Source organism: Fundulus heteroclitus, chromosome 5, assembly GCF_011125445.2.
Source record: "Fundulus heteroclitus isolate FHET01 chromosome 5, MU-UCD_Fhet_4.1, whole genome shotgun sequence".
Taxonomy (NCBI): Eukaryota; Metazoa; Chordata; class Actinopteri; order Cyprinodontiformes; family Fundulidae; genus Fundulus; species Fundulus heteroclitus.
This window is the reverse complement of record NC_046365.1, coordinates 10,823,852-10,851,045: the sequence shown is the minus strand read 5'-3', so window position 1 is coordinate 10,851,045 and position 27,194 is coordinate 10,823,852. Positions and strand designations below refer to the sequence as shown.

Here is a 27,194-nt window from a genome sequence, read left to right as displayed (position 1 = left end):
GTCGGTGCCACAACTTCGCCCTTTGTGTAGAAGAAGAGCAGGCAGCGATAGCCACAATTTACCCATAGTTCCTAGGGGGCTCAGCACTGCCCCCTATCAGTGCGGCATTGTACTTTTTCTGCCTCACCCTGTGTGTGCATTTTCACTGCACATTTATGCCTGATCAGGACTAACGATGTCACGCATATTCATTGGCTATAATAAACAGGCCGTGTAATACATGTGAAATCTAACATATATATTGGAAACATAAAAGAGACACCGCGCCATCAGACATGAGGCACAGCTACCCAATGCCTCACCTCACCCTTCTCCCATGTATTTGAACAGGCAGTGTGCAAATTCAGCGATTTTTATTTATTTTTTTATCATAAAAACATTGAAGTCATGCAGGAAACCGGTATATAGTACGGTCAAGGGGGACAAATAACTTTTCTGCTGTCATCATAAGGATTTTACTTGTCATGTTGACGGGTAAGGCACTACCTACCCATCACTGCTTTACAACTGCGTTTTTGATATAAAGCACCATCAAAGGCTAATGAAATAGTGCTTCTAAACATAAACCTAACACTGCCCTGTAGAGGTAAAGAGCAGGAACTGCAGTAAATACTGAAACTCAAAGAATAAAACCCAACTGCTCAAATCATATAACAGTTCCCACACAGTAAATGATATTTAGCTGAGTTTTTTTTTAGCAGCATATAGAGTGATATGCACAGCTCTCTATATATAAAGCGATGAGTCATTAACACCTACACAGTAATCCAAAATGTTTTTGTGTGTGTGTGTGTGTGTGTGTGTGTGTGTGTGTAAAACTTGTGTAGCTCTGAGTACAGCTATAACTGTGTTTCTCTGCATGATCTTAGGAGACAGAGACTCTCAGCAGTCTGTTCCTTAGTCTCTCCCCTGCAAACCCCTTCACTCCCACCCCCTTTAAGGTTGGTACATTGTTTGGTGTGAGTGTGCTCGCGTGTCTTTTTCTGCAGCATCTTGAAAGCAACCTTGCATCAAGCCAACTTGCGTAAAAAGTAATTAGCGTGCACGTGCGTAAACAGGACCCCCGTAGTTCAAAGTCCCTTGCAGCTACCTTGTTTGCTAAAAGATTCTTTATTCTCACTTTGATGCAAATGCAGATGCCTAACTGTAAACAGGCAGCGCGCTCTTTTGAAGTCGTCTTCCCCGTGCACTTGTACGTCTGATGCAAAATAATGCATGATTCTTCTGGCCATCTTTCATGTTATTTATAGCTGGCATTAAAAAACTTTGTTCATTAATTCATCCTGTTCGCCGGTGTTTTCCTCTGCTTCATCAAGCGCACGGAACAAGCCTCGGGGGGTCATTCAGCTCATGCCCGGAGGGCCCCTGAGGCATCTCAAACGCTGCCTTTTCAATAATGCAAAAAAACTTTTTTTTTCCCCCAAGGCCCCGTCACCAGCATCAGATGGAATGGATGGGAGAAGCCCCGTAAATGTCAAAGCGGCAGCCACTGCGGCAGCTGAGGACGGAGACGACACCGGCAGGAGTAAGTGTGCATCATAAAGACGTCACGCAGACATAAATAGACACACTGCCCAGAGCCGTGGGGTTGCAGGTTGCAGCAACACCCTCCCAAAGCCCAAGAGAGAACGAGCGCATGCTGATGCAGGGCCTTGCAAAAGTATTCACACCCCTTAAACGTTTCATTTATTTATTGTGTGGTCACATTTTTGGGGATTTTATGTGACAGAGCTAGAAAACCTACTGGAAGTTTTTCTTTCCTTCAAACTAAAACCTGAAAAGTGTGCGGCACATTTATATTCAGCCCTAAACAAAATAGGCCCAGCAGACACGTAATTAGAAAACAGAATGCACTAATGTGTAATTTGATCTCAGCACAAATTCAGCTGCTCTGACGGCCTCAGAAGTTTTTCAGGGAATCTTGTGAACAGACAGCGTCGTGAAGACCAAGGGACACAGCAGTCAGGTCGGAAACTAAGATATAATGTTGCTCGAAGTGGTTTTAGCTGCAAAACAGTATCTCACAGAGCACTGTTCAGTCAGTCATACAAAATCTGAGTATTGCATTATTTTTATAGTAATATTGTTTAACATTGAATAAATAATAGACATGATAGTTGTGATTTATTGTGAAAATAAGAAACTCTAATTCATAATAAGCAAGCTCCAAAAACTGATACTGTTATTTTACTAGTTTCACTAGTTTTTCATTTTTTTCCAATGAGTGCAACAATTAATATCAATATGTTTTATAATATGATTTAATATTATTATTTGCGCTAAAGTAGCTTCTCTATTGAGTTTAGTTTTATCTTTAGACTAGTGTTTATGTTTGTGGTGCTGCGACTTAATTCAACCATACATTGCCAAAGGGAATGTACGGAGCCCGGGAGAGCTCACTTTAAGTGATATTTTTTTTCAGGTCGTGATAATTTGTGAGCACGTTTCCTTTAATTGAGCCTTCAAATTAATGAAATGTGAGCATGTTTTCTTTTAATTCAGTCCTTGAATTAATAAAACTTATTCGAGCACACGTTTTAATTATTCGTGGGTGCGTTTTGGTAGATCGAGATCTCGAATATACTATAACATGCTCATGTTTACATGTGCCAAGACAATATTGAGTGCACGTTTTACATATTGTGGCCACGTTTAAGTAGATTGTGCACACAATGTTGTATAACCATGTTCACTAAATTGTGCCCTCGTTTTAGTAAATTGTGCGCTCGTTTGATAAATTGTGCCCTTGTTTTACTATGCTTAAAATGAGAGCTCAATTTAGTAAAATGAGCTCACACTATAGTAAAACGAGAGCACAATATAGTAAATTGTGCACATGATTTAGTAAAACCAGTGCACAATTTAGTAAAACTAGCGCACATTCTCTCAACATGCAAAACATTTTGCGATGACCCCTCTAGGGCTCCGTAGGAATGTAAAGGATAGTTAAATGCTTTTCGTCACGTTATCATTGTAATATATACACCCAAAATGTTTTGATACAAATTTGCAAACTGTGGAGGAGTGGCAGAGCTCCAACACTTAGGTGATAGAATCTGTCAAAATGACAACCGCACGTTATGTGCATCACAAATCTGCCGTTTAGAAATTAATGCAAAAACAAATCGATTTGACTATTAGAAATCCTGCTTTGAGTTTGCTTCAAACCATGTAGCGGACGAAGCAAACACAGGTCAGATGACCCGTCAATCACTGCTCGCCTAAAAAACCCACTGCTGTGAAAGGTGCTTCTATAAGTTTATTCTAACTTATGAAAGTATTAAAAAACTACAAGGGGTTGTAATGCTTTTTGCAAGGCTGTGCTTTTATAGCTCACATGCATTTAATTCACACAGTTTGGATGAGACATGGACATATTTTTCATCACATTCACATGTGGGACCAGCTGGCCGAGGCAAGGCTCCAGCTCATTAGTCTTTTGTTGCTTTGGGGTATTTAAAATAAATGTTACGACCTGGAATCTTAGCGGACACCTTGATTATTTCTTAAACAGAGGTTATAATCCTGGATCACAAGCAGCATTCTGGCAGGCGCAGCATTCATGGAGCCGCCTTTGGTTAGAAAATGGTGCACTTCTTCTTCTGGTGTAATTAGCTAGATTGATAACAGAAGAAAGAGTAGGAAAATGTGCTAACTACCTCGCACTGTGAATGATGCAGTTTCTGATCTCTCCTTGCACATGAGGGTAAAGGTGGCTGGATTTTTGTTGAACGGGTGCGGTTCTATTATTTATTTCAAGATAAAAGGCTCCCGCATAAATGCTGTAACTTGCATCTATAAAAAAGGTATATTGACTACTTCCTTTCCGATTTAATCGTAAACATTCCTCTCATTATAGCCAGCAGTCGTCCTTTTCTCTACCTGCATATGGAGTCTTTTAAACAGCCGGATGAGTGAGCTAGTGTGAAACGATTGCTGGGAAAGGGTAACCCGTGTGGATTTGTTTATTTTGCAGATGACTCAAAAACAACAGGGACTCATAATTCCAATGATGGATGGCATTCCTGGAAAAATGTGCAAAACCTGTTAAAAATAACTTAACAAAAGCATCTTTTATTGTAAAAGCATGATCTTACTCTGGCACCTTTAGAAAAATCCAACCTTCAATTTATGCTCTTTCACTGAGTGACAAAAGACAAAATAATTGTCTTTGACCTTGACACATTTTGGAACCTTGGCTGTCAATACTTTGTACAACTCCCTTGTTTAAAATGTACTGGTATTTGAAAACATCCAAGGTTCCCATGGCCTTCGTAAGAGTTAAAAAAACCCTTGGATCAAAGAACCTTTTCATCCTTTGTCCCAGTAGACTTAGACTAGCAAAGTAAACAGTAGACAGTAGACTTTAGCAAACTCCACATGTTTACATCTGAGATGGTGGGACAGAGAAGGTCCTTTCCTGGTGTCACCACCAAACAACTAGCTGGCATGTATAAAATGTCTAAGGGTTCTATGGAGACTCAAAGATGCCACTCTTTGCTGCAGCGGTGATCTTTTTGACCCTCCATTAGCATCCTGCTCACTGACAACAGTGGTGCAAGCCCAAAATGATTTAGAGCTGGCCAACTTGAATTGAAACTGAATTGAAATTATTTTCCAACCAAAAAGAAGTTTGTTTCTGATAGGAATCAAGAATAATAAAACAAGGTAAAAGCAGTGCTTGGATTTTATTTACATCTTTTATTGGCTTGTAAAAAGAATGTACCCACTCTCAGTAATCAGTAGCAACATCCTTTTAGGCATTACAGATGTCATGGTTTATTTTTTTAACTGCTGGGCAGCTTTTTGTGTTTTCATCATTGGCGGTGAGCTCCAAATATTTTAAGTTTGGAATACCTCCTTGCCATCACACTAATCTTCAGATCCCTCCACAGATTATCTGTCACATGGAAGTCAGGGCTTGAACTGCGCCTCTCCAAAACATTGATTTTACTTCAAGTCACACGCTGGTTCAACTGAAACGTTACTTTGAACCTAAATGTACCAGGAGTATGAATGACTTTGAGTCCTTGTCCAGTATAGCGGCCACTGGCTTGAAGAAATGCTGACATTTCAAATTTAATCCCCAGGATAACAAAGTCTTAGGTTACTAATAACAAATTCCTAAATACTCTAATCTGTGTGCTGTATCATTTCTTCTGTCCTTCAAGATTTTGTTAAAAGAAAATCATATATATATATATATATATATATATATATATATATATATATATATATATATATATATATATATATATATATATATATATATATATATATATAAACAATATATAATATATATAAAAAAAATATATATGTATATATGTATATATATATATATATATATATATATATATATATATATATATATATATATATATATATATATATATATATATATTTATTTATTTTTTTTTTTTACCTTTGATCTTACCCCACTGAAAAATTGGATTGGAAAAAAAAAAGAGTCAGAATGAAATGTTGCTGCTACAATAAATTATTTGTTAACGTTTAAAGCTTTTTGCACATGTTCACCAAAGGTGTCTACAACTGTGTCCAGTACTGCAAGTTATTCAAGAGACTCCACTCACCAACATTACTGCAATTTAACATTTTATTTCAAACATGTATTTATAAGGAAACACAGGTCCATGCATTAAAAAGTTCTCAAAAAGCCACAAGATTTTAAGCTCAAGCACGCATAAACATATTATTTGCTGGTATACTTCAGAAATATAACAGACACACGCAGGCACACACACACACATGCACACACACAGCACAATTATATTATGTATGTGCAGCACACAGAAACACTGACATTGTCCTCTCAGCTTGCAACAAGAGATATCCCTCCTAGGCAAAGTTCAGACACACACACACACACACACAGTCCTCCAGGCTGTAACGCTTCTCCGCATGTCTCCAAGTGTCAGTCATTAGATGTAGTTGGCCACACTTTTTGGCTGAGCCATTACATTCTCCCCCTAACAACCCTCCTGTTTGTTAACACTCCCTCCCTGGTAGAGAAGATGCTTCAGCGCTATGGCAGCCTGTCAGGAAAGCTCCATATGATTGAGCTGGAGAAGGACCCTGCAGCTCACGGTTTGGGAATTAGACTTGCAGGCAACGAGGAGGGCTCCAGGGCGCGGATGAGTGTCTACGTGGAAGGAATAGACCCGCGTGGGCCTGCCGGTTTGGATGGGAGGATACAGGTTGGGGACGAGCTACTGGAGGTAAGGTCCAGAGAGATAAGCCAATGGTGGGAGTCTTACAAAGGGTACAAAAATCACAAATAAAATTGTAGTAGTAATAGTAGTAAAACCAAAATAAAATGCATTTGAGTTTGAGACATAAATTTAGTATAGACTCTCTTTTAATTTCATAGATCTACAGTAATTTGCTAAAGTATTCAGAACCGTTTCATCCTTTCAATTTTTTTTTTCACGTGACATCAGCAATCGGACTCTAAAGATTGTTTGTTAGAAAAAAATGTAAATCTCTGAAAAGAGCACCCACTTTTGGGTAACATTTGGAAAACCATGCAGCATTTTCCTTCCATTTTGCAGTCAGACGCTACTTTGAGTTGGTCTACCACCTGTAAGCCCAATAAGCTACGGTGAAGTTTGTGGTTGTTAAGGGACATGCAATGAACACGTTCTAGGGGCGTGAATACTTTTGCCAGACACTATATCATTGAGTTGCACTTTCCATAATAATTGCCGCCAATGAATTTAAAGGGCATTTTGGAAAGACAGATGAGAGAAAAAGACTTTCTCAGGCAGATGGAATAAGCAGACTGTCGTATAACTTCTACAGTAACTTTCAGCTTTTTTTTTTTTTCAGATAAATGGTCAGATCTTATATGGTCGAAGTCACCAGAATGCCTCCACCATCATTAACAACACTCCCTCTAAAGTCAAGATCATTCTCATTCGGTAAACAACCTATTACGGAATTTTTGGACACTTATGTCATATGTTATGAGTTGTCCTTAGAGAATCTGTCTCATTTGTTAGAAATAAAGCAGGCCAAATGCTAAAGAGAATCAAGAGAGAGTGTGAGGACACGGTGGACTCTAAGACGGAGGCAGCAGAGGGTGAATCACGCGGCATGGAGCACATCATCCTACCCCAGGTACAATACCTTCACTGCTGAAGTGGCAGCTGGCTTTAGTTTTTCTCAGCTATAAGCTCTGTCATTCATGCAGCGGCTCTTTGCAGGATCATGTCGGTCTGGGCCTTTGCCTCGGTGAGGACTGTTCCAAAAGAGGAGTGGTTGTCAGGTCCCTGATCCAGCAGGGCACTGCCAGTAAGGTGCGGCTTCATTAAAAGTACTGCTACTAAATAGATTTAAGTGTTGCCAGTGCAAAGATTCAATCTCCTAATTTAGCTTAGGACACTAAATCAGGGTTGTCAGAATTCTTTAGCATGTGGGCTGAAATTGTCAAGTCAAAAGTATTCGAGGACCAAAAATAAATAAAGAATTTAAGGAATAACCCAAAAATGATTTTTATATTTTTCCCCTGCTCTACAAATATGTTCATTTTATAATTGAACAAATTAGTTCGATTTTCTGTAGGAAACGGATGTGTAAAGCATAATAGATCCAGAACAAAAAAAAAAGAGTTTAAAAAGATGCTCATCCAGTTTGCTAATTATTTTGAGCTCAATTGTGGAGGAAAAAATGGAATGCTTTTTGGTATATAAATCATTAACAGGATTTGGGTCGGTCTTTTTTGAAAACACGTACTGTAATTAGCCAATTTTAATAAATTAATTGCAAAGCAGATTTTATTGCACCAAAGTCTGCATTTGATCAAACGTCATTAAATAGATGTTGTCCTATTTACAATGAAATCAAAGAGGATATAAAACATGTCGTTATTCCAAGACGAATGCTTTGTAAAGCCATTTCAATTGTAATATTTTAATCTGTCTGTAATAATATTGTCCTAATTAAAAATCAAAAGTTTCCATCTGCATCAGCCCCCTCTGCTGTTGGACCAAATATTTCTTGAGACAGAGTTGGGGGGAGGGGGGGGGGGGTTCACACAAAATCCATATGGGGCCACAAATGGCCCTGCGAATCACTTTGGACATGCCTGCACTAAATTATAGTTTCATCCACTGAGTTAAGCTAAAATAACACTATGAAGTGTAAAGGCACTCATTTCCTCCCCAGATGCCTCACTCAAAGAAATTGTGATATTATGTCTAGTTAAGTTTCCTTATTGCAATCTAAAAAAACAAAAGATGTCTGCCGGTTATCCAAGCCAGCCATAGCTCTCAAATAAGGAGCTTGTTTCACCGGAAAGTCGCCTGATAGCTGAAGGCTCTACTTCCCATTCTACTGAGTCACTCCAGGATTCAGAAATAACCTTGCTGTCTGAGAGTGAAACCCATGGCGGGATGTTGGTCAGAAAGAGCTTTACTTACGAAGGCCAAGGGTTTTAAATACTGTTCTGGATTTGACAGGGAGTCACTGAGTAGAGAGCTGCACTAATGCAGCAGAAGACCATTTCTGTTCACATTTGTACTATGTTGGTGAAAGAAAATAGCTGGTACCTTAATGTAGAAATTCTTTTCTAAATTATGCCACAGAAAAACAAGGCAATTAGCATTTTTCTCTGATAAATGCTTGTAATTTGACTGCCTTTGTTGTCAAACTATGCACCCTATACTCCCAAAACCATTGGGTCACCGCTTCAGATCATTGAATTCAGCTGTTTCAACCACTTCTGCTGTGGCCAAGGTGTTTACCATCCAGCACTCTGTCAGGCAGAACGCCTCTACTAACGTTTGTGAAAGAATGGGTCACTTTAAGGAGCTCAGGGTATTCCATTGTGGCACTACTGCGATAGGACGCCACAGGTGCAATAACTCATGAAATGTCTTCCCTGAATATTTCACGATCAACTGTCTGTGACATTATAACAAAGTGGAAGTGACTGGGATTGACAACCACTCAGCCACGAACTGGGAAAATCCTCACTGGTGACGGCTGATTCTTGCTGTATTATTTCTTCCTTCATATCATCAGGTTTTTTTTCCAAAACTTTCACATCATTTTTGCCTCAAAACATGCCGCATCATCACCAAATGTTCTCTGGGCATTTTGACTCCACTTTTATCGATGGCAGTGCTTTCAGCAGATTTCTATTGAAGCGTGAGAAGCTGCTCCACATATTGTTTGTATCAGGATGCTTCACTGTTGGCATCGCAAACAACTCGTATTGTTCACCTTGTCTTCTCCACATGATTTTCCAGAAGCTGTCTTACTCACACATATCTTTTCAGCTCTGCCTACAAATTGTCTTCTTTTTTTTATGTGTCCTGTCTGGCAGTGCAGCATTAAGAATTGCTGTCTTAATGCCAAAGAGAGCCCAACCGATTCTACTTTCACAAGTCAGAGATATAAAAAGAACGGCAACACCAACCAATGAAGTATTACAGGTGCAAACAACCAACGCCTTGATGACATCACTGAAAATTATACTAATAATAGGATGGTTTTCTGTGTAGAAGAGAATACAAGCACTTGAATACAAGCACATGCAGGTGTTTGTGAGAGTGTGCTTGTGTATGTCAGGTTTATCCATAAGACAATGCTCAGTAGTGGTTGTGAGGAAGAAACCTGAACCCCAGGGGCACTACGCCACCCAGCGGGGCCCCAAGAGGGCCAAACCCACTTTTTTTACCTATTTGGGGGTCTGCTTAGGGTCAGTGTTCCATTGCTTGTGCACAAGCTTTAAACTACCTACTCATGTCTAGACCAGTGTTGCCTCAGAATTTCCACATAATGTTTTTTTCCTCATGATGCCATCTATTTTCTGTGCACACCCGTCCCCCCGTCACCCCCCAACCACCCCCACCCCCATCTGACATAGAGGGAGGTCCTTGCACAGCCTCTCCATTAATCAAGGGGGTCCCGGACTGAAAAGGTTTAAGACCCCTGCTCCAGAGTGACAAATCATGCCTCGGTTTGTGGTAATCCAATGGATGAGGCTGGGTTTGACAGATTGGTGAAAAAACACTTCTTGAGGCAAAAAGAAAGCCCTCGTTTTAAGGAAACCACGAGTCATGTAGGGGAAGCATCAAACATGTGGGAGAAGGTCACATGGGATCCTGACCATACTATAAAATGGGAGAGCAGATTTGGATTTATATAGACATTTGACCCAACTCCTAACACTCCCCAGCGTGCAATTGGTCCGCAAGAATAAAACGATTATGTGAATTTAATGTCAATGTACATCCTGCATGCGAGCCTTTCTTCTAGAAGCTCTTGTAGCATGCAAAATCTCAGGTTCTCACTACTAAGAGATAAGATAAGATAGTCTTTATTGATCTCACAATGGAGAAATTCAGATGTGGTGCACAGTGGCCCTCGGTAGCTTGGAAAGCTATCAATCAATACCTGGTGAAAGTTGTATTTTTGGCCAGTTTCTGCTGTCTCAGCTATATGCTGATTTAGTTGAAAATATTCACTGCATTGCTATTTCAACAAATGGTGGGGACCTTTATTGTAACCGACAAAATGAGATGAACATGTGTTGATAAGTGGTTGCTGCAAACCAGCAGGTCTGATCAGCTTCCAGCTCAGGGTGCAATGTCGTATAAAGCTGAACAAAAAGTTATTTTATTTGTCCCTGGATCAGGGACCTGTCAGTAAGTTTTAAGCAGATTACAGTAAGACATTTAACAGGGCTATGTGATACACAGCCAGTGGCAGGTACCAGAAGAAAAGCATTTGTCTTTGCACAAAAACCTTGTAGAGCTCCAAATTCAAAGTGTAATTAGGTTTGCAAGGACAATCGTAAAAAAAAAAAAAAATCTAAAAAAACATTGCAGAGTTCATCCTAAGTATTACCATCTTCATTTCCTTGATGAGTTGCCGGAGTTCTTTCAGCACTTAGGTTGCTCCCGATTTCATCACGTTTTATAATTAATCAAGCCCCTCTAATTTGATGGGCAATTACTCATTTATCAAAATAAAGAGTCGCTGATAAGCATCTCATCATCGTACAGTACACGTAATTGTAGCTTTCCAGTGTGTCAGTATCGGAAATGTTTTCTTCAGACGAAACTCCAAATGGTCATTGCGGTTTTTCAGCTTTCATGTATCGCCCCCGGCAGTTATGCAGATCCTTGTCCGCAGGGCGTGTTGGATTTTTCCATCTCTTTAATGTCTTTTGCGCACATACTCGCTTACATTCTGCCTGCCTTACATTTTCCTTCCCCCGCTGCCGCACGCAGGACGGCAGGATAAAAGTTGGAGACAGAGTCGTGGCGGTGGGCGACGAACCCGTAGCCGGACTGTCAGTGGAAGAGGTTGAGAAAACACACTCTCTCATACAAATTCTGCGTCGTACGCCCTCCGCAAGGTCAAGCTGATTTAATGATTTATGACTCGCCTGTCCTCTTTGTATTCAGGTGTCCAGTTTGATTCTCCAACACCGGGTCACTGTCAAGCTCTCCATCAGCCGTTCCAAGACTCTCCCTTTCTCCTCTTCTCCCCCTCTCCTTTCATCGCGCCCCCGCCTCCCCCACCCTCCCACGGCTTCATCTGAACCCCCTCGGGTCTCTCCGTCTTCTTCTGCATCATCGCTCGATAAGATGCAGACCTCTCCGGCGGAGCGCTCTCATTGGGCAGGCTCGACTTCTTCAACTTCTGACCCGCGGAGCTGCCCGGTTGTAGCTGGGAGGGAGACTACCATAGAAATCTGCAAAGGAAATTTAGGCCTCGGCCTCAGCATCGTAGGAGGATGTGACACCCTCTTGGTGAGGAAAAGCTAAGCGGTGTCTTAAAAAATGTGAACTTTCAGTTAATGGCCTTTTGATGTTAAAGTTTTGTAATTGTTGCAGAATTTTGAAGGAAGCACTGTGTAATCAAAGTTCTATCCAGCCTTGATTACTGACAATAATACAGCCTCCCAGCAGCAAATTAGATGCGCACAAATTGTCCTGTTTTGGTGTAATAATGAGGGATGATTCATTTTTCCTTTCTCTTTTTTACACCAGGGGGCAGTAATAATCCACGAAGTGAATGATGGCGGAGCAGCACAGAGAGATGGAAGGCTGCAGGCTGGAGACCAAATATTAGAGGTATGACGGATCGAGGCACACAAACGCACACTGAAGCACACACACCTTCTCTGGCTACTGTTATACTTCCACAATCCATAGCATTAATGAGATGAGACCAATGTACAGTAGGGAAATGGAGGGAAACATAACATTTGTTTTGCAAGAAAGTCTGGAAAAGGTGACATGCATGTGATTTCAGCCCGCTTTGCTGCATCAGTAAAATTCAGTGCAACCTGTTGCCTTCAGACGTCACCAAATTAAAAATTGTCACCAAATTAAGTCCCCCCCCACCCTGTATAACATAGTCTCCAACAGAACAACTTTCCTAAACATGCTGCCAGAGCTACAATGGAGATGTTTGGATCAAAGCACGTCCATGCGTAAGAATCAGAGTCAACGTCCACACCTTCAATCTAGTGAATACCTGCAAATTTAATTCTCTGAATTTGCTAATTCAGTACAGACCTACCTGAAAAGACTTGCAGCATCAACTTTGGTAAAAGTAGGTTCCTTAAAATATTGAGTCACAGGGGTCAATTGCAAACGCATGCAATAATTATGAAAACTTTGAAAGTCATTTTTCCTTTTTCCCTTCCAATTCACAATTGCAGTTGTTTGCCACTTAAAATCTTAATAAAAAAAAACAATTTTGTGATTGCAATATAACAAAAGAAATTTACGAGTATATATGTATGAGCCGATGTGACGAGTGAATTTCTCCATTGTGAGATCAATAAAGACTATCTTATCTTATCTTATCTTATCTTATCTTATCTTATCTTATCTTATCTTATACACCTTCGTATTGAACTCTTCAGGTGAATGACATAGACCTGCGGCAGGCGACACACGACGAGGCGATTGCAGTGCTGCGACTCACCACCCAGCGAGTTCGCCTGTGTGTCTTCAGGCACCAGGAGGCCTACCGGGAGGAAGACCTGTGGGACGTCTTCAGTCTGGAGCTCACGCCTCACCCTGAACAAGGCCTGGGATTCACCACTGTGGGGAAGAGGTAAAGAGTTAAGGTGTTGGGCCACCGGCGGCATGGATAAACTATTTGCTTAGACTGAACTTTTAGTTCTAGGAGGCCGTTCGGAGTAACCTGAGAATTACACTAATGTTGAATGAAGTGTACATCGGAGGTGTGTGTGCTTTGTTACACAACATTGCACCCTCAAATGACTGCTTTGGGTGCGATATTTTGGAACCTGTAAAAGTTATTTACTGTTGCACAGAGAAAGTGTGTTTTTGTTGTCAGGTAGATTCTAAATTAAGTATAGATTGTTGATTTAGCTCATACAATAGGCATGCATTCAGATGTTTATTATGCAAATCAGACAAATCAGGCGTAATTAAGCATTAATCTCACCACTAGGGGGCAGCAAAGTGCTTGCAAAGTGATTCTTGTTTGTGCTGAATATGGACCAACATGTTTGATTGGACCCCGCCTCTCGCCCATTGAAATGCTGGAGATAGGCACCAGCACCCCTCGCTACCCCATGAGGGATAAAGCGAGTAAGAAAATGGATGGAAGGATGTCTGATTGGCTACCTTGGCTACAGTAGGCCTTGAGTTTAAGAGTTTGTGTTGCGACGAATTAAAACTCAGTTTTCCAGTGATGAATATGGCCAGTTGGATGAATCTGTGTATCATTCGTTCATTCACTTTTTTTAATCTGAAACCAGCAATGAAAAAATTAGAAATCAAATGTTTTTTTTGTCTTTTCCCCCAGAAATTCCTTTCATAAAATAATATGGACATAAGGAAATCCATGTATCATTCATTCATTCATGTTTTTTTGATTGAAACCAGCAATGAAAAAAAGTTTTTTCTTCGAAATTCATTTCATAAAATAATATGGAAAAGCAGATAGCAGTTCCATTTTGAATCTCTCATTTCGGGCTATGAGTTGACCTAGAAGTAGTTATGAGTTAGTGATAGAAATGTCTTCAAAAAATTAGAATGGTCCAAAAAAAGTAGCACATTGAAGAAAATGTGGGTTGATTATATTTGATATTGTCTTTGCAATGATCAACAACAATAACCTAAAGTCAAGTTTTCCTAATACAGCACAGTCTTTGACTTTGAGCTAGTTTCTCAGTATTAAGAGCTGTTCCACTGCTAAACAGACATGATAAAGCTTTATTTCCTGACGGTTAAGGCAAACTACGAACTTAGCAATTAGCTTGTTGTTTGGGCTCAATAATGTTTAGCAACAGCTTTTAAAATGAAGTTTGGAGCTGAGTTGTCTTTTTAACTGGATTTATTCCAAGTAATTATCATTGCCATAAAAGCGCTAATCATGCAAAACTTCACTGGCACAAATCAACTTGTTAACTATAGAAAGCTTTAGTTTAGTTTAACTTGGTTGAGAACGGAGGCGAACTAGTACACAACACATCGGCTACACACTGTCACCTTCTGCAAATAAGAAATCTGTCATCAAGAATGCAGAACATAAAAATGGGAGAGAAAAAAGGAAGCACTGCTACCATTGTTTGAAAAGCATGTATTTAGTAACAGTGTTTCTTAAGTTTTTTTTCTTAAATTCATTTATTTTTTGAAGGGAAAATATTTTGTTTTACCTAGGACGCCAAAGTTGCCACAAGGTGACTTTGTTTTGACAAGAAAGTGCAGAAAATACATGATAAATAAGTTAGAAAGAGCGTCTGTTAATATTGTAGAGAAGAGGAGCACTTGCCAATATTCTGTCAGTGGGTCAAAGTAAAGGTTAATCAAATATCCCACAAAGCATTTTTTCATCACTTTCCTGTGAGGGACACTGAATCTGTAAAGCAAATTCCTGGCCAAATTCCACTAAAGCATCCGACTCTTTCACTCGTTGGTTTCTAATCGGTAACAGGAAGAAAAAAAAACACAATTTGCTTGCCTTTGCAGCTTCCACAAGTTGTTGTGTTTTATCAGACATTTCTAATGTTGGAAAGCATCCGCTAGGTGAACGAATAGGATATCAATATGGAGACAGATGTACTGTGACATTGGCCAGCCATAAAATCTTAAACACCTTTTTGCCACAGAGGCAAACATGCGTAAACCAGCAACAACAGGGTGACATGTTTTAATTTCCCCCCAATTGTAGCTTTATAGATAAATCAGTGTTGCTGTTAAGCAGGGTATTTATTCCTTTCGTTTGCAAGCTTAGACCCTTATGTTACTCACATTCAAATTTTTTAAAACCTCGTATCATAATTTGTGAGATTTGGGTCAGAAAAAAATGAAGTTTTCAGTAATGAGCTGGTTGCGAAATAATAATTTCAGGTGTTTTATAAACACAGATTCATAATAACAATCTAATCTCTCCTACCTTGATGCCTGGGAGCGATTAGAACCAAGGCGAATAAATAGTATACCTTCTATGTTCAGGTGTAATGAGAGCTGGTGATATCAGAATGAAATGACAATTCTGAACAAAGATTCCAGATGCTGTTAGAAAGGCAGGGGTCAAAACTTTCATATGTATAAATAATGCAAATGTAACAGATAAAATAAGGGTTTTATCTGTTTTATATGTTCTGTAAGTCCTCGTAAAACATGATCATGATAGTGGAAACAGGTGTTGAGTTTTTGTGACCCACTTAACTTATCATGTCAGACACACCACTGCATGTATGTCTTGAGGTCTTACTTTCTTAATCCTCCTACTCTTGGCACAAGAGGGGAAATCCGGCGAACAGACGAAAGGCTAGAGGACACGACGTTTTCAAAAAGTTTACGTGTTCGATAATCTTTCACAATCAACTTTGATAGGAAAGAAAACAGCAGCATCAGTTGGGATCTATAGACCCTTTTGACCTCTGTTTCCTCCAAACAGCGATGACACAGGCATCTTTGTGTCAGAAATCGTCAGAGGAGGCGTTGCAGAATCAGACGGCAGCTTGCTGCATGGTGACCAGATTCTGTCAATCAACAGGGAAGACGTCCGCGCAGCGTCGCAGGAGCAGGCACAGAGGCTTCTACAGGTCTCACTCATTAACCATCACAAAACACATCAAATGTTTTCTTTTATTTTTTCTGTGCATTATATTACTTAGTTTTCTCTTGCTCTGCCTTATAAGATGTTTTACTTTTATTTCAGGAGCGCACTGGGGTAGTCCACCTGGAAGTAGCTCGTTTTAAAGCTGGGCTGCAGTACTCCCAGAGGAGTAAGGTAAACTGCTTTCTCACCTGAGTGCTATGGAAGACCAAACCTGTGGCAATTCAGGACAAACACAGAAAGAAAGAAATGCCTGCATAGTCATCATAACTGTGTTTAAAAAAATAGAATACAATAATAAAAACAATCACTTTAAACCCTATGGATCCATAAGATAGACCAAATTAATAAATTCTTTGTTATTCCAAACTATTTGACTCAATGGTAATTTATCTATTAATTTCTTCTTAAATTTTGTGTCATATTTTTATCTTTTAAATTCCATTTTGGTTTCCTAACAAGAAAAAAAAAACATTGCAAATGACAAGGGCAGTAATCTAATTTTAGCAGATATTAGCATGTTTGCAGTAATAAAAGTCTGTTGACATGAACAGTAACAGCCTGAACAGCCGGCAGAACAGTTCCTGATGATGGCTACAAGAGCCTGCGTCATGCTGGACATCCCCCCCCCCCCCTCCTAAAAGATAGACACACAAAAAAAGGCAAAGGACCTGAAGAGGAGTAAGTCACTTTCTGATTGGACAGATTTATTATCTAAATATTCTAAGAAAGGTTGCCAGAAATGAGTAAGAACATTTTTTTCAAGTTTGATGCGAGTCCCAACTTCCGTAAACCAGCTGTTATGTGAAGAACGTTGCGTATATTTCCATTTGAACAGTATGAGATGCTGGGCTAAAAGGGTCATAAAGGCAAGTACGCAACGCTTTAACAATGGGAGGTCAGATAGTGTTGGTGGGGGGATGCCGACTACAACTGAAACTGTTTTAGGGCTAAGTTCTACATTCAGCACTGTTGCAATGTTGTCAACAGGACCAAAACACATAAGTAGGGTTGCCTGGGGACCGTTGACAGCCATTGCTGGTAAATGTTCGCCAGCCGGCACTTGTGGGATGCGCTTTAAAAGAAGCTTACATTGTAGTAAGCTGTGCATGGAACATATAGAGCAGGGATCTTCATTTCTGGTCCTTGAGGTCCGGTGTCCTGCAACTTTTACATGCGTCTCTGCTTCAACACACCTGAGTCAAATAATCGGGTCATTAGCAGGACTCTGGAGAACTTGACTCCATACTGACGAGGTCATTCAGCCATTTGAGTCAGGTGTGTTGGACAAGGGGCACATCTAAAAGTTGCAGAACACCGCCGGACCTCAAAGACTACAGTTGTGTAAACCGAGTCCTGAACTCTCCTGACGGTCTGGTATATGTACTCTTCCCGGGTTTGCTTATGTTATACCGTCCATGGAGTACCAGGTAGATTAGATTAGATTAGATTCAACTTTATTGTCATTACACAGGTACAGGTACAAGGCAACGAAATGCAGTTTAGGTCTAACCAGAAGTGCAATAGCAGCAAGTGCAGGATAAATAATGGTTCCATAAGAACAGGACATGGATATGTACTGAATAAATATAGAGATGAATACTATTATAAACAGGATTTTACTGATAGATTTGTCCTATGAATATAATATATACATAACTAGTATTGTGAACTAAATTTACAGCTGGATATGTACCAGATATAATATACAGGTGGGTATTACTATGAATAGAGTTTTACAGATATGTACAATAGCATAGTATACAGACGATTGTTATTATAACAGAGTTTACATGTACTATTAATATAAGTACAGATGGCTATTACTATAGGCAGAATTGTGAGCATGATATACAGGTAGCTATTAAGATTGAAGAAACTAAGAAATAGTGTCTCTAAGACAGGGGCTGGGTGAGCAGGGAGTCAATCAGGTGATTGAGAGGATAGATAGATTTAACAAAGTGTCTGACCTGAAGGAAACGGACAAAACGAGTTTTGGGGCAAGCTGAATCTAGTTAGAAGCTCTGTGAAATCAGTGAAAGTGTTTTCTTTGTAGAGGTGCTTGACCTGGAGTAGGCCCTTTTTTCACCTGGTGCGGAAGATTGGATCAGAGGTGGATGGTGGGAACAAAAGTCTTTTTTTTTTTTTTAAATTGGAGCTACTGTGGAGGGTTCATGCAAGCAGTTGCGTTTACGAAGCTGAATCCAAACTTTCAAGGAGTAGGTGACCACAGGGTTCTGTTAAATGTTATGGCTCTAAACAGGAAGTGGTGCACAGGCAAGAGACTGTAGCAAGAACTTTGAGGACTGCAGCTCTAACTGGGCCCAGGAGGGGCATTTATCAGCACTACCGTTGAGCCGGCAGCAGAGCTTGTTGATATTGCACGCCCTGTAAGATTGAGTGAAATTTGGTAATGCAAGCCCGCCCCCCCACCCCCCCAGCTTTTTAGGGAGTTGCAAAACAGCTTTGCTAATGCAGGGAAGCCTGCCAGACCACATAAAAGAGGATACCATCTGATCTAGTTGGCAAAAGAAAAATCTTTTAATAAATATTGTAATATGTTGGAAGAGATGGATACATTTGGAGAGGATCACCATCTTCACTAGTTTGAGTCTGCCAGTTAAGGAAAGGGGGAGAGAAGTCGTTAAAGTCCTTCTGAAACAACCCGAATAGGAAAATGGCAGGCACCTGGACAGCCCCATTTATTTACTTAATTATTGCATTTTTCTTTCTTTCCTTGTTTTTTGACTGATGGGTTTTGATCTTTATCATTTATACCTAATTTTCTTATAGTTCTATTATCTGAAAATCATTACTTTCTGTTACATATCATCATAATCTAATCATTTTTTAAATATATTCAAAGAAAAAAGGAGAAGGAATAACTCAAAAGAACATATTTTCTTTTAATTACTTTTGCTCCATTAACCAGCATAGTTATTATTTTACCGAGTCATTTCTTTCTTTCTGCAATGAAACTTGATTATTTCAGGTTTAGTTCTCCATAGTGGGGCCTATCGTGTCGGGAAAAAAATTACAGACATATGTGACCTTTTTATTTTAAATGTTGCACTGATTTCAATGGACTAATCCTGGCTTTTTTTTTTTTTCTTTTTTTTACCTGAAGGCTTTTTCTGTAGTATGTACTTAAACCATTATTGTGGAACAATGTTTTAACAATGTTATTTTGTGAACCTAGGAATATTTTCAGTTGTGTTTTATCCAGAGCGAAGCCTCTGACTGCTCCACTCTGACAAGCAAAAGTGGGTGTGATGCATCGTTTTGCCACCAGAGGGAGACAGACAACAGAACGAGGAGTTCCAGTGAGTATTTTTTTGTTTTAAACACAGACAAACGAGTGCATGATATACTTTTTTGACTTTTCAATATAAAATCATTCAGTCAAACAGTTTTCTATAAGCTTTTTCATTTAAAAAATGTTTTCATTCTCTTAATTGCTTCAAGAAACTGAACTCAGAAAAGTAACAATACATAAGGTAAGAGCTTTTAAAATGAAAATAAAGAAATAAGTATGTCTGTGCTGAGAAACATCAGAGATTATGTGCTCCCAAACATCTAATTTGCAATGACCCACTTATCTCACTGGACTTTGAGTTTACTCATGTATTAAACAACAAAGTCCCGTCTGTATGTTTGATATCGCCACAGGGTCCATGTGACACGCTGGGTATCAGTTTAGCTGGAGGAGTGGGCAGTCTCCATGGCAACACACCTCTTTTTATTGCTTCTATGGATACCAATGGACTGGCTGCCAAAACAGAGAAACTAGAGGTGAGCAATTCCAGTGTGTAAAATTTCTTTCACTCATCACATGCTGACAAGGTAACTCTGGTCATTACGGAAGTCTTCAGTTGTTCAATATAGACTTAACTTTCTTGTGCAAAGACTGAAGTGGACACACATGCCCAGTAGTTTGTGGCTGTGATTTGTAAGATGAGACTTGCATGAGCTGAATAGACTGGCATAAGTCTAAATATACTTTATAAACAGAATAAAGACAAAGCACAGCAAGAACATTTTTAAATGGTAGATGAAAGCGTGTAGTTCGGTGGAAATGTTTTGCATGTAGGGCGACTGTCTCAGTGGGCTGAGTCTTGTAATCAAAAGGTTGTGGGTTCGATTCCAGCTTCTTCCTGTCACATGTTGATGTGCCCCCGGGCAAGGGACTTGACCCCACGTTGCCTATCGATCTGCGTATCAGTGTATAAATGTGTGCGTGTTAGCGAGTGGGATTGGGTGAATGTGTGTAAAGCGCTTTGAGTGGTCAGAATGACTGGAAAAAGCGCTATATAAATTCAGGCCATTCATTATTCCATTAAGTATATTTAAAAAATAATTAGCTTCGGAATAATATGCTATATTCAAGACCTTCCATGTCTATGTGTAGGTAATAAATATCTGAGGCTCTAAAAATGCCTTGCTCCATCCACCCACCCACCCCACCTGCCATCTGTTTGGTCAAAAATCTGTCAGTCCACCTGTCCATTAAAAGTCTTTCTGTCTTCCTTTCTGTCCATCTACCCTTTCATCCATTCATTTATCAGTCCCTGTGTTTGTCCATCTGCCTTTTCATCCATTTTTCAAGTCCTTCTGTTCAGATGTCCATCCATCCTTCTTTACAGTCTGTTGCTTTTTCACGTTCCTTACCCCCACCACCGCAGAGACTGATTATCAGGTGATGAGTTTATAGGGGATTGCTTTTCTTACATTTAGAAAACAGGCCAAAATTTGCTCGGTAATGTGAAAACGTGGGTCTGGAGAAGTATACCATTTTTAATGGCCCCTGAGACTATTAAGAACGCTAAACAAAAAAGGCTGATCATCGTCAGAGTAGGGTTTGAGCGCAGTTGCTTTAGTTGAGAGATTTAAATATCTCGGCATATGGAAAAGTGTGTGTGTGTGTGTGTGTGTGTGTGTGTAACCCAGACAGGAGACAGGATCCTCAGCATCAACGACGTGTCCACAGAGGGAATTACTCATGACCACGCTGAAGCCCTGCTGAAGAACGCCACCGGAACCATCAGTCTGCAGGTACTGTCACACCGAGACATACGCTTGTCAATGGATAATGACCGGATGAATAATGGCAGGGTTCCTCAATGTGATAACGTCAGCAAGATTATTCCTCTGCGCTGTCAGAGACGGACAGGAACACCTCAAACTTTAGGTTATTTTTTACTTTCGGAAATCTCAACTAAGACGCTTTACTGTATTCTAAAAAAAAAACGTCTTTAGCTCAGGCAAAAGGTCTTTCAACAGATTTGTGCCATCAGTAGCACATTAAATTGTTGTTTGAAAAGAAATAAACTGTATTAACTGGAACACATACATGTTTTTGCTGTACGGCTATCTTGTCCAGTCTTAATCAGGTGGAACTCCTGAATAACAGAAACAAATATTCACCTTTCAAGATGTCCAGGATAGTTTACACAAACTCTGCCTCATCATTCTTTCCTTCCAGATCCACTTAACCAGCCCGGTTGCAGTAAATATTTTTTGCAGAAAGGCATTTCTTTTCGGGGCTGACTTTACGGGATCAAAATGTTCACCAGTCCTTTTTAGTAAAATAGCTCAAGCTAAGTCAGGCAGCATCTGTGAGCAGCAGATTGCAGATTGGATTTAGCTCTATTCCTGTCCTGGTCATAAGCATTCTGGGACATCAATATTCTTCCATCTAATCCAGTGGTTTCAGCTTTTCAGGGTTTTGTCAGTGTTTTTATCACTTCTTCTTATCGCTCTCCTTGCCCAGGCTTTCAGTTTTGGTTTACAGCCATGTCTTGGCCCTGTGGCATGTTCAAATCTAGCCATATTGTTTAATAGCTTACCGTGCACTAAAGATGTCCAACATTCTCCCTGACTTGTCTGCTGTACTGGTTGGTCTTCGGGATGCTGTTTGTTTGTTCATTGATGTTCTATAACGAGTCCTCAGGACTCGCTGTCCTGCATGTTTTTAGTGTTTCCCTATTAGAGTCCAAAACACGGAGGGAATTTTAATTTTGTGACAGTGCAGTGTTGCCAGTGGCCTGCAGGGGCGCTAAACCTGAAAGTTACTAGCTCCCCACAGAGCTGCTTTAAATAAATGGGTGATTAACAGGCGTCTGTTGCCCTCGATGGCTGCCGAGGAGGTCATGAAATCATTTGAGTCAGGTGTGGTGCAGCAGAGACGAATCTAAAACATGAATGACAGGGGGTCCTGAGGACCAGGGTTGAAGACCCCTGTTCTGTGACAAACCTCCGCTGCTACACACAGAAGGACTTTCTTTAGTATTTAGGTGACCTTTTGAAGACAATTGGATTTTTTTAGGGTTACCAGAGTAAAGGGAGCTAAATACAAGTTTATGATGTTTTTTCCTTTTATTAATTGTAAAAAAAAATTTTAACTGGACACATTTCCTTCCATTGCACAATAATGTGCTACTTTCAGTTGGTATGCCACATAAAATCCCAATAAAATATAATGAATCTTAGGTTTGTAAGGTGATAAAACCAAAAAGGGGTTGGGAATGCTTTTGCAACGCTTTACATACATAGCCTGAGAACTTAGTGTTTGTCTGTGTTTAGGTAATGGGTGGTTGCCATGTGTGCAGCTCACTGGATCCAAGTGAGGCTCGTGTCAGCTCACCAGGTCTGACCAGCAGCTGTTCTCATAATAACTTCTGGTAAGAGTCTGTATCAACATTGTTTAACGTTTTTCTGGTTGTACCACTGAGTAAAGTCAGTGATAAAAGTGTTGATGCAACTCGGGTCTGAGTGAACACCCACCGCTCTGCTCTCTGATCCCTACAGTCCACGTGTTTATAAGACCATCACTCTGGAGAGAGGCTTGTCGGGCCTAGGCTTCAGCATTGTGGGGGGGTTTGGCAGCCCTCACGGAGACCTGCCGATCTACGTCAAAAATATTTTCAACAAGGTCAGAAATCATCTCTGTCGATAGAACAAATTTCAACTTTATGCGGTTCCACTGTTTATTTAATCTATTTTTTTCAATGTGTACCTTTTTATAAGACTGATTTATCAACATCTTCATAGGGAAAGGTCATCTGTGAACTATTTGTTTGGATGGATCCTGAATTTAGGTCGCCCATTTTATCATTTTCACAAGCCCCATTTCCAGAAAAAAAAACAAAGCATTAATGTAAAATTTTAAAAAAGACACAAACAGTAACACATTGTCAAAAAACCATCTTCCTTTGACTCCTCTGGAATTTGATCCCAGATTTCACTCCTTTTTGATTCCTTTCTTCATGAAAATTTTAAGAAAATATATTGTTGCATTTTGGAAGCCCTAGCAATTCATATAAAAAATAAACGTATCAAACAAACATCTGTAATTTATACCTTCCCTTTCAGGTTGTTCAGTACCTGTGTACCTCTAATAAGAAATCCACGACATGCTGCAGGTACATCTCAAAAGATTAGAATATTGCATTAAAGTGCAATATTTTTGCCTTTCATTTCAAAAAATTTATTTCAAAATAATTTTGATGACTATGACTTACAGGTAAAGAATCCAAAATTCAGTCTGAGATAACAATTTTACATTAGGCCAATAAAAAAAGAATGTTTCAAGCACAAATGTCTCAAGCACAAATGTCTGGCTTCTGTATACTGGCTATTAGAACATACACCTCCTCTTGCATGAATTACTGCAACAATGTGCCGTGGAATAGAGGCGATCAGCCCATGGCACTGCATGCTGTAGGTGTGACGGAAGCCCAGATTACTTTGATAGCTGCCTTCAGGTCATCTGCATTGTTGGGTCAGTGTCTGTCATCTTCCCTTTGACAACAGCCCAGAGATTCTCTGTAGGGTTCAGGTCAGAGGACTTTGCAGGCAAATCAAGAACAGGACCACTATGGTCACTGAACCAGCTTTTGGTACATCTGGCAGTGTGGGCATCTCCCTATAGCTTGTCAGCAGAGGGAAGCAGGAAGTCCTCTAGAATATCAATGATCTTTTGTGGCATCCCCTCCTTGTGAGGGGTGTTGATGACTGTCTTCTGGACATCTGTCCAGTCAGCAGTCTTCCCCATGACTGCGTAGCCTACTGACCCAGAGTGAGAGACCGTTTAAAGGCTTATAAAACCTTAGCAGGTCTTTGGAGCTAATTACATGAGTAGGATTTGACACCACGGGTTTCCAATAACGAACTTCTTCACAGTATTCTAATTCTCTGAGACACCGACTGCACGGTTTTCAATATCTGTAAGCCATAATCGTCACAATTACAAGAAACAAAGGCCTGAAATATATTCTCTATGTAGTTATTCTATACAGTTTATGAGTTTCCCTTTCTGAGATTACTGGTAAAAATATTGCACTTTTTAGGAGATGTACCTGTATGCTCCAACCTTATGAGATGTTATAGCAGAAGAGAAAGAACTGTCTTTTTGACAAAACAAATAATTGCTTATTTTGTCTTATTGTTTGCTGGAAGTTGGGTTTGCTCATCCTCTTCAACAAATGCAGTATGGGATAAACATTTAGTTATTTCTGGTCTGCAATTGGCGGCGGGTTCTTCTGTCTCCTCAGGGGGCAGCGGTTGAGGACGGCCGGCTGAAACGTGGCGATCAGATCATTGCTGTGAACGGACACTGCCTGGAAGGTGTGACTCATGCAGAAGCTGTGGAAATCCTGAAAAAGACCAAAGGAACTGTAGTCCTCACTGTACTCGCCTGAGCGAATGTTCACCGTGTCCCACTTTAAGTATATACATGACCGATGTAACCCTGCGTGGATGTAGCTGTCTCTTGTAGAACTGCCTGTCTAAAAGCTAAGGACCCAAACATGGATGGTAAAGGGAAGTTTCAGAAAACCAAACGTATCAACAATGACTCAGAAAAGTATTTATACCCCAAAAATGTTTTCACTTTTCACAACTTAAATTTATTTTATTAGGAATAGCTCAAAAGCACAGTACAAAAGATCATCTTAAAAGTCTGACAAGACTTGTATTCAGCTCTCCGGTCCCATCCGAAAAATATCACCCCAGCAGCATGATGCTGCCACTGCCATTTTAATACTTTTGAAAACCAATTAACCTTTTTTCTTTCACTTTACAGTTGTGTCCTACTTTGTATTGATCTGTCATGTAATCCCACTAAAATGCATGAAAGGTTTTTTTTGTTGCATTGTGACAAAAATGTGAAAAAGTTTTACGGCTATTAATACTTTTGCAGGGCACTGAGTACTTAGGATAAGCTATCTCTAACTACAGAATGCAGGTCAGATTTTATATGTGAGCACACATTAATCATCACTACAAAGTCAGATCATTTTGATTTACATCATAAAAAGTCCTAAGTTGTTTTAAGTAGGAATCTTGTCTCATGTACGGTACAATATGATAAAATAGTGACATATACATTATAATATAAAGTTCTGACATATTAAAACAATGAAAAAGAAATATTTCCATTAGAAACCAAAACAAAAATCCACATGCAGTATTCATGAAGTCAACTGACTTATGTTCAGTCACAGGGAACATACTGACATGCACAACATGCCAAGTGCTTCTGCCAATGTTTTTTTAAGGCAATAAGGTTTTAGGAAACTGTCTGTGAAGGCCTGATATACTCTTTCTTTCCATTCTTGTACTATATTAATTTAAAATGTGTCGTGGTTTGTCTTATACTGAATGTCTTACATGACCTGTTGATACTTGCCTATAATAACCATGTAATGTCTAGCAGTTAAAGAATACCAAAATCACATCTTGGTTTACTTTTCCTCTGCTTTTTAGGACTTGTGGAAAGTATTATTATAGTGCAAAGTCCAGTCTTTATGTAGAATTAGTTTTATATTATTTTATTCACACTTATTCTAATTGAAAACTGTATACTTTATGTATTTAAAATTGGTTGTTTTTAAAGCCATGCCACCTACACTTGTGTGCATTATGTAGCTGTGTCACTCAGTCAACTGTATTAAAAGGTAATTTGTTAGTTTTTTTTAAAGAGTCCAAGATATGTTCCTTTCTACCTTGTTTCTGAGATGCAGCAGAAACTACAGTATATACTAAAGTAGATTGCATGAAAAACACAAAATCTTTATTTTTCCCTGTCTGACGTAAAATCAGACTAACCCATTCCTGTTTTAGGTCATGGAGCATTCCAAAAATTCTTTCTACTTTCTAAATGCCAAGATAATGAGTGAATATGAATACAAAATGAAGAAATAATAGTCTGAGGTTTACATACATATATTTCGTATTTGACAGAATTGTCTTTGAACTGTATGATTTTCATCAGTGGATTTAGGTATGCCGCAGTTCCCTCCCGCAGTTCCCCTCCTCAGAGCTCTTTAGCACCCCCCTGATTACGCTCACCAATGTCACTGATCACACCTCCTCTGTATATGAGCTCCCTGGTTTTCATTGTTCCTTGCTGCTTTCTTCAGTTCTGCTTCCCACGTTTCAAGTCCTCCATTCCTTGTGCCCTACCTATAAGTTTGTGTTCTGTTCCATTATTAAAGATATTGTGAACAATCTTTTGCGGCTTTAAGTTCCAGGGGGATCACCTTATCTATTGGTTGTCCCACATGCCAATCATTGTGATGCACTCACATAACGCCAGTGTGAGTACATGTTCTTTGCTAGTTTCTGATTGATGGCTGTGCATTTCTGGTGTTTATGAATTCGATTAGCTTCTGTGTTAGCTGTTCACTGTAGCTGCACTACTGTCACCGTATAAATGGCCGATATATGCTGAAAGTAAACCGTCTTACAAGTTTAAGAGACGATGAAACGCCTCAGATGAAAGAACTCTGCTCTCCCACTCATTTTGTGAAATGCACCAGTGCTCTCTGCAGATATGCACTTGACAATTGAGCTGGGGTTCTCAGGCTGGCCAAGATTCCCTCTTTTTCCTTCAAATTAAGCAATGCTCACAATGGCCAAACAAAGTCTTTGTCTCTGAGTGTATTTGCAAAAATACATCCACAGGAGTCCCTTTATCTTGTGAAATAGCTTATCAAAAGCTTGTAAAATTGGGACATAATCATCAGGATGTTCTTTTAATTTTTTAGAGTCATGGAAATCTTACTGTACATAAACTTCGGAATTTGAAGAAAGTTGTCAAATGATCTCTA

The 27,194-nt window shown here is 39.6% G+C and overlaps 1 protein-coding gene across 6 annotated transcripts in view; it reads left to right on the top strand.

Annotated features, from left to right (window-relative positions):
• si:dkey-92j12.5 (multiple PDZ domain protein) overlaps positions 1-26,056 on the top strand; it is a 78,328-nt gene extending 52,272 nt beyond the window's left edge. For 3 of the 6 annotated variants that reach the window (XM_036136871.1, XM_036136872.1, XM_036136867.1), the window contains exons 26-44: positions 870-941; positions 1,426-1,525; positions 6,028-6,236; positions 6,847-6,938; positions 7,020-7,137; positions 7,224-7,316; positions 11,259-11,333; positions 11,436-11,783; positions 12,024-12,107; positions 12,908-13,101; positions 15,922-16,069; positions 16,186-16,257; positions 19,283-19,406; positions 19,549-19,580; positions 19,753-19,875; positions 21,031-21,135; positions 22,666-22,763; positions 22,891-23,014; positions 24,636-26,056. In XM_036136871.1, coding sequence (XP_035992764.1) covers positions 870-941; positions 1,426-1,525; positions 6,028-6,236; positions 6,847-6,938; positions 7,020-7,137; positions 7,224-7,316; positions 11,259-11,333; positions 11,436-11,783; positions 12,024-12,107; positions 12,908-13,101; positions 15,922-16,069; positions 16,186-16,257; positions 19,283-19,406; positions 19,549-19,580; positions 19,753-19,875; positions 21,031-21,135; positions 22,666-22,763; positions 22,891-23,014; positions 24,636-24,782 — 2,358 coding nt within the window. In that variant the 3' untranslated portion in view covers positions 24,783-26,056. The remainder of the gene's footprint in view (positions 1-869; positions 942-1,425; positions 1,526-6,027; positions 6,237-6,846; positions 6,939-7,019; positions 7,138-7,223; positions 7,317-11,258; positions 11,334-11,435; positions 11,784-12,023; positions 12,108-12,907; positions 13,102-15,921; positions 16,070-16,185; positions 16,258-19,282; positions 19,407-19,548; positions 19,581-19,752; positions 19,876-21,030; positions 21,136-22,665; positions 22,764-22,890; positions 23,015-24,635) is intronic. The other 3 variants (XM_036136869.1, XM_036136868.1, XM_036136870.1) reach the window with 3 other exon arrangements.
• Positions 26,057-27,194: the final 1,138 nt, after the last annotated feature.